Genomic DNA, 8,212 nt, shown 5'->3' on the forward strand with positions numbered 1-8,212 from the left:
TAATTATGAAAAAAAGCAAATCAGAGTTATGGGACTTGTGCCAATCATCTTAGATAATCACAGAGAACAAGTGTGTGAAGTTTCAATCCATTCCCTTCAGTAGTTATGGAGATACCAGCTTACATACAAAAACTTAACCACAGGGACGCCGACGCCGACGCCGACGCCGACAAATGGGTGACTGCATTAGCTCGATTATTCTGCGAATAGTCGAGCTAAAAATGAATAAGCTAAATTGAATAAGATATAGATATGTTGCTATGTAGTACAGAACAACTATACTATATACACCTAATGAATAAAATATAAAAAAAATACCACAAAGCAATTGTTTATACAGTTTACATTAACATTTACATTCCAGGTAATATATTTCTTAGTCACACAATTTCTATATTGCACCTAACTCTCGTTACATTTGATCATCACTTTCATGCATTCTTTTGAATTTGCCATTTTAAACGCATCATCCACTTGCTCCAGGGGAAATTCGTGTGTAAGCAAAGGCTTTATGTTAACCTGACCTGAAAACAACAGTTAAACCGGTTCGTTTGAATAAAGAAGGTTACGATTTTTGTTCGAGAAAAATCCATGTACTGTTCGTTGTATCCCGATGAAAAATGACTGTGTTGACTTTTTTAATATGTCCGAAATATTTTACACACTTGTAGTACATTTTAAAACTTTAAACAAATGTGAACAGCTGTAAAGAAATATAGTCCAATAAGATACGAAACACCACAGTTACAAACATTTAATTTTGTACATTATGGTTTGCTACATAAAAAATTTGTTTGCTAACCACAAACAAGAGGGCCATGATGGCCCTGATGTCGCTCACCTGTATATAGGCCCCCCCCGGAGCGGGGCCAGTTTAAACCCCAGGGCTTTTATTTGAACAAACTTGGTAGACACCCATTAAAAGATGTTTCATGCAAAACATCTAAGGTCTAGCTCGTTGGGTTTTTTAAAGGAAGATTTTTTAAGTTTTTTCATTACACATATATTTAAAACAATGACACCCCTGGGGCAGGGCCAGTTTTGACCCCAGGGCTTTTATTTGAAAAATCTTTGTAGACACTTACTAGAATATGTTTCATGCTTTATATCTACACTCTAGCTATTCGGGTTTTTTCGAAGGAGATTTTAAAGTTTTTGCTATACACATATAAGGAAAATCAATGTCCCCCGGGGCGGGGCCAATTTTGATCCCAGGGCTCTTATTTGAACAAACTTGGTAGACATCCATTAGAACATGTTTCATGCTTAATATCTTAGCTCTAGCTCTTTGGGTTCTTTAAAAGAAGATTTTTAAGTTTTTACTATATTCATATAGGGAAAATCAATGACCCCCTGGGGCGGGGCCAATTTTGACCCCAGGGCTCTTAATTGAACAAACTTGGTAGACATCCATTAAAACATGTTTCATGCTAAATATCTTAGCTCTAGCTCTTTGGGTTCTTTAAAAGAAGATTTTTTAAGTTTTTACTATTTACATATAGGGAAATCAATGACCCCCTGGGGCGGGGCCAATTTTGACCCCAGGGCTCTTATTTGAACAAACTTGGTAGACATCCATTAAAACATGTTTCATGCTAAATATCTTAGCTCTAGCTCTTCGAATTTTTTAGAAGAAGTTATTTAAAGTTTTTTTTTTGGTTGCCATGGCAACCAGAGTTCTGCATGGAATTAAATTCTTTGAACAATTTTCAAAGGTGACCACCAAAGGAACATTCCTTAGAAGTTTGGATGAAATTGGCTTAATGGTTTATGAGGAGATGTCATTTAAAGTAAAAGTTTACGGACGACGGACGACGGACGGACGGACGCCGGACGAAAAGCGATCACAAAAGCTCACCCTGTCACAAAGTGACAGGTGAGCTAAAAAAAAGTTTTACAACATGATATGATTTCATTTGATAATTTACATCAAGCGTCACCAAATGCTATCTAGTACATTCTGTAACCTAGGGAAAAGTATGCCTTGATGGAATTTAAAATCAGGCAAGAACAATGCAAGAGGCTCGTTTGTGGCTAAATGCAACAAAATGTAGAGGGTCAATCCACGTTATGGTTAACTTTCCATGCTTCATGTAGCATTTAAAAAAGAAGGATAAAGATTACCCCTTCTTTTATCTTACCTGCAGCTACCATTGCTCGTGCTATTGGATAACAGTGTGCATTAACAGCAACCCCACGGATATCAATTTCTCTAAAACCAGCGCTAACAATTGGTAATGAGACAACATTTTCCCTCAGTCCACTGATTGTAACATTACCACCATTGCGTGTAGTCTGAAAAAGAAATGAATTATTTTAGTTTATCTGTATTGCTTCGCCTGATGTATATATAATGCACATTTATTTCCGAGTAAAATCCATTACTATGAAGCTAGGAATGATGATTGGACACAAATTGGTTAGGCTAACTCCCAATGCATAAATGATTAGAACGATTAGAACATTGTTTTGAGCTTATGTGTTTTGAGCTGATGTCTTCTCTATAGGTGCGGGGAAATTCAAATCTCAAAAATATGAAAGACTTGTGCAAACTTTTTAATTAGTCTATTTATTATATATCATTTTTCTTGTGTTAAATAGAGAGGAAAGTAGAGTGCATTACAAAATGTATTACGCGCGATGTTTGTGTGGCATAAAACTCGAACCATACATTATTATACAACAACACATTCAAAATTGATGTGTATTGCCTAATTGCCTATGTCAATATTCAGCTATATCTCTAGTGTTGACCCCTACATAATTTGAATACACATGTAATGATTTTAAAGAAAAACTCGAGAGCAGACTTTAAAGAATAAGAGGTTAATACACGGCAGGAGAGGGCCGGAAGGTGATAATCGGCCCGCAAAATGAATAATGGACCCGAGGGCTTTAGCCCGAGGGCCATTATTCATTCAGGGCCGATTATCACCTTCCGGCCGTACGCTGACGTGTATTAATGTCTTTAATACACTTGGTAGATCTAATAGTAGCATTTCAAAAAAAAATAAAAAATAACAAAAATATAACCAAAACAAATAGACTTTGAAGTTCTTTCGTTGAAATTCTTGTCTACAGTACTCTTCTACTGTTCTGTACAGAGATGTTTTCTGTTTGTGTGTTCAAAGCAGTAGAACCAAGAAGCAAGTTTTATTTTCATTTTTTTCGGAATGAATTTGTCGTATTATTTCTTCAAATTCAATAGTAACAAAAATGTGTTTGTACTAAATACGCTTAAGGTCTCATAATAAAATAAAGCGATTCGTGCTGACAACCTACTTTCACTTTTACAGTTAACTGTTTGATGACGTTAAATGTGACGTCATTGTTTCAGTTTGTGCACGTGCACATGTTCTGCGGGCTGATAACTAGTTCTCGGCCCCGGGCCGCAAACTCATAATAGGTCACGTGACACTCATAATCAGTTGAAATCATAGGCAATTTTGTTACTATATATAGTAACAAGTGTATTAAGCGGGTTTATCGGCTTACATTTATGGCGGTCTGAATACAACTCTCAACGCCAGTACTATCTATAGTCATGTCTGCTTTACCATCAAATGCATCTATCACCATCTGTACAACGTCTTTGGGGTCCTTTGATGTCACATTTAACGTGAAATCCGCTCCAACTTTCTCAGCGATGTTTAATCTATAGCCATGTTTACCTGACAAATATGCAGTGTGTAAATACATAATATGTATATCTACCGTGTTCTAATTTAATTTCTGAAACTGAAAATAACATATTTTCATTATATTTATACGTGTGCAATAATCAATTTACATTATTATCATTGAAGGGGGAAATACAATAATATTGCAATGTTTAACGGCCGGATTGCTAGTTGTAAACTGTAAAAAAAACTTTTTCATTTTATGCAGTTCGATCTTAATGATACAATGTACTTATATGTAATAAGCCTATTAAAACATAATGCATAGTAACCACGATTCCCAAGGGAAAGAGATGACGGGAGAAAAGAGCCTCCTTTACGAGGGTGCAATTAATACGATTCAAATTGAAGCCAAGTTTTTCTTTGTGTCAGTATTTGGTTTTGTTCCTGGGTAAATATTAAGCACTCTGTTTTAAGAAGTAACACAAGAGTTACCCAATGGTATAGAAAAAAATTGCGTTATAATTATATTGTTCATTTACCTGTTATCCCAACACGGGTAGCACCACTTGCTTTTGCCGCCATAACTGTCATGACACCAATTGGTCCTGAAAGTATAACAATAATGACGCTGTCTCTGAATGTAACTATCCTACAGTATCTGTTTCCGTAAATGTCGCGGAAATTACAATTAAAGCCTTACAATTGAAATATACGTATTTTCTGTGCTCGAAACACAGCTTCGCATGACACAAGTGACATTCCGAGAACAATAACTACTAAATAGCATACATCTCTCTCACGTTTAACCAAAACTACGTCATTCAAATACTAGTTTTACCATAAAATCAACAAATACATGTACTTACATAGCATAGGTACCATTTATATAGAGAGAAATAAAGAATCCCTAAAGAAAGCCCAACAAGACAAAATTGAAAATGTTGCAGGCTCTGTTTGATTGAGCCTGTTCATGGACGGTAATGGAAAAGTGCAAGTTACCGCCCACGCCCTCTCGCACCGGCTTAAGCAGAATTCAACATTTAGTCATGGTAATGGTGAAATTTTGAATTTAGAAACATCCGTAGATGTGTTCATACGGCAGTTATCATGGAATCTTCAATGTGACACTTTCGTGCCATTTCATGAAAAGCGGCGTATGGTCCCCAAGTAAAAGAATGCGAGTGCCCTAAACGAGAGAACAAAGGGCGGAACTAAATTATATGGAATTTTGAAAGGTGATAAGAGGTTTTAAAGTCTGCATATCACAGATATGACGTCAAAAGACAAATTTAAAAAGCAGGCAACAGTTCCTAAGGGTGATTCAACAATATTCAAGTAGGAATATTGGAACCACACAACTAGAGAAATGCTAAATAAGTAAAAAAGCTAAAAGTACCACAAACACAACAATAATGTCGTGCTGAACGATATTTAAGGATCGAAAATATAACATCCCTGATTGAATGTAGGGGCGACATTTTTATATCAGGACATTTTTATCGAATATGTGCTTACCGTCACCTGTGACCAGGACGTCATGACCAAGACCAATACCTGCACGGCGACAGGAATGTATTGCAACCGTCAATGGCTCCATCAACGCACCTTCTTCAGTGCTCACGTGATTTGGTAATCTAGAAGATCGTAATTAACAAGCAACAGCAAAGATTTGAGTGGCATTTAAATAAAATTCGCAAAAAAGCACAAAATTTAACTATAAAAATATTTTTTTAATTTACAACGTAAGGGTAACAACAAACAAACAGACTGCAGATATTTTGTTTCTATGAAATAAAGAAAAGTTGATCATGCGAAATACAAACAACTATAAAAAATAATTTTAAAACAATAAAAACAACATACTTATAACAATCACTGGCTTTGTGTACGAAGTACTTCGACATACTTCCCCATGTCATTGGTGTGCCACATACTTTAACATCATCACAAAGGTTGTAGTTACCTTTCTTACAAACGGAACATGACATACAGCCATATATGGACTCCAGCGCTACTTTGTCACCTGTTTGTAGAAAAGTATACATAGTATTTAAAATCAAAAGATCATGGTTCCCACGTTTCTTAAAGAATATGTTTGGCAAGATTTCCTGTTTTTGACTTACATTTACATGAAGTACCACCATACAATCATCCAAAAAGGCGGATGATTATATTATGTGAACCTACGAATATATTAGGAACACTCTCGCATTATTCTGCAAAATTCTTTAAATAGAATAGTCCCGTTTTAAAACCGACCAGACAACAAACAAACAAACATCTGGGCGTATGAGGGTTTTCAATATCATACAGTCAACTGGGAGTCCGAGGGTTTCAATATCAGACAATTATTTAGAAGTCCAAGAAATTTCAAGCAGTGAGAGGTTTTGATATGAAACAGACAACTGGGAGTCCGTCAGACAGTTATTTGAAGTCCAAGAAATTTCAATATCAAACAGGGATCAAGAAGTTCGAGGGATTTCAATATCAAAGTACTGAAGTTATGCAGACAACAGTATATTGTTTAACAAAATGATACAATAACTGACATTAAGAGCATTGTACCAAGTATTTGTAACCAGCACAACACATTCATTCTTACCAACTTGAAGGGAAATAACTCCGTCCCCAAGTTTGCTGATGATTCCAGCTGATTCATGTCCAAGTGGTAACGGCTCCGTTATATTATTTTCACCAAAAGCAAAATGCTCGAACATGTGCAGATCGGTGCCACAAATACCTACATGCTGCATGCGCACTTGAACCTCTGAAAAATATGTCTTTGAAACGTTTTAAAGAAGAAATGGCGACGTTAGTAAATACATTAGTTAGTAATACTCGTATTACTACAGTGCGCTAAGTTAAAAAAAAATCGAATACGACCGACTTATAGCAAAAGTGATACATTCAGTAAGTATCAAGATGACCAACGTTACATTGATAAATACTTGCTTTTTATATTTCAGATGATCTTATTTTCAAGAAAATTGTGGGGGAAGGGAGGTAAAAATTATCAAAAATACTCACGCCCAGGACCTGGTTCTGGTATACTGATGTTTTCCTGTGACAAAAATAGGATTTTCTTTAGATTTTATATATTTAAATGTAATTTATCGACAAGAAAATTAATAGTCATATTTTGCAGGAACACATCTCTTACCATTATTAGTCACAGATGTTTACCATGAACAAGATCGCCATGATGGCACTTATTCGCTCACCTTAGTATAAATGCTCAAGTTTATTTAAACATGTTTCAATTCTTGCAAATATTGATAAACACCAACTAAAGCAGTAACTGCATGAAATTGTTATTGTGGCCTTGTTTTGACAATCTAATCTTGTAAAAACCATAAACAAGACACAAACAAAAAAAGTTTGATGAGCAGAAAAGGGGACAGAGGCTTTCATTTCATTTCAATTCACTTTATGACCTGCCCTTTTTATCCAAGATAGCCCATTTTCTAAGCTTACCAATATACCATAAAGATAAATGTTCCTACAAAGTTTGATGAAAATAGTATGAAGAAGTGTGTCTTTTTAATAGTGTTTTTCTCCCGGTTTCTGACCCAAGATGATCTATGTTCTGCCTCCGATATTATCTCAGATATTATTGAGATAAATACTCTAACAAAGTTTGATGAAGGTTCATGTTACCTTAATGCTTTGATTTTAACTGGTTTTTATTTTGACGAAAGATAAAAGATTTTTCTTCCGTGTACTACTAGTATTACATTCCGACAAAGTTTGACAACGATTCTATTTATAGAGTTAACAGTTGACGTCGGACGACAGGTGAGCTAAAATCTAAAATTTATTTATCTTTAAATCAAAACATTTTAAAACTAATCTTGAAAATTTCACATGTGCTCCGTGAAAAAAACAACAACAAAACTTGAAGTTCTTTGACCATTCTAAAACATATGTAATTATTCTTACCAGCCGTATATCTTTCTTATTGTATAAAAACGCCGTTAAATTGTTATCCGCCATTATCACCAAAGATAAAAAGAAACTGCGTAAAAAAATCAAAGGCCATGACAGTAATGCCTTCAAACTTGACCACGGTCTAATAAGCACAGCAAATCTTTTTTCAGTCAGGCTGATTTTTTAAACTTATTTTATGAGTGAAACGGTAAACTTACCTACCTGTCCTTCCCTTTATAATTTTCATTATGAACGTGTCCTGCTTTGTTTCGAACAATCCATTACTAGATTTCAATATCGAAATACTAATGTGGCATCTGGCCTGACCATAGCGTATTTAAGATCATAAACGGTTGTAAGTTAATGCAATATATGCATTCTTACTGCAATTTGTCCTTCAAAAATCTTCTTTTACTGCATAAAACTACTAGTGATAAAAGAACTTAATCTGCGTATTTGCAGATGTGGTGAATATTTAAAACGTCACGATTACCATTAAAATGAACTTCTTCGAGACGTTTATATCATTCGTATAAAATAATCATTCATAATAATAGGGCTACAAAGCGAATGAATAAGTTACTATAAGACTTATAGCAGGTTATATGACTGTATATAACAAAAACTATAAAATATACATAACCCGATTCAGCTTGTATAAC

At 35.0% G+C, this 8,212-nt stretch overlaps 1 protein-coding gene across 1 annotated transcript; it reads right to left on the reverse strand.

Annotated features, from left to right (window-relative positions):
• Positions 1–222: 222 nt before the first annotated feature.
• On the reverse strand, positions 223–7,789 carry LOC132715319 (sorbitol dehydrogenase-like). Its single transcript, XM_060698313.1, has 9 exons — positions 7,563–7,789; positions 6,651–6,684; positions 6,226–6,390; positions 5,487–5,646; positions 5,139–5,257; positions 4,163–4,228; positions 3,496–3,671; positions 2,142–2,295; positions 223–524 (listed from the first exon to the last, which is right to left on the reverse strand). Exons 1-9 carry the CDS (start codon positions 7,614–7,616, stop codon positions 403–405), a joined length of 1,050 nt encoding a protein of 349 aa, XP_060554296.1. The 5' UTR covers positions 7,617–7,789; the 3' UTR covers positions 223–402.
• Positions 7,790–8,212: the final 423 nt, after the last annotated feature.

This window comes from Ruditapes philippinarum, unplaced genomic scaffold, assembly GCF_026571515.1.
Source record: "Ruditapes philippinarum isolate M1 unplaced genomic scaffold, ASM2657151v2 ctg9719_1_1_1_1, whole genome shotgun sequence".
Lineage (NCBI taxonomy): Eukaryota > Metazoa > Mollusca > Bivalvia > Venerida > Veneridae > Ruditapes > Ruditapes philippinarum.

Bases quoted from the DNA above. Each gene is read 5' to 3' on its own strand.
- LOC132715319 (XM_060698313.1), bottom strand. From the start codon at position 7,616: ATGGCGGATAACAATTTAACGGCGTTTTTATACAATAAGAAAGATATA. The intron at 2,296-3,495 runs GTAAGCCGATAA...TTTCTTTTTCAG, and splicing joins GTATTCAGACCGCCATAAAT to ACTACACGCAATGGTGGTAA. The intron at 525-2,141 runs GTAAGATAAAAG...TGTTGTTTTCAG, and splicing joins ACGAGCAATGGTAGCTGCAG to GTCAGGTTAACATAAAGCCT.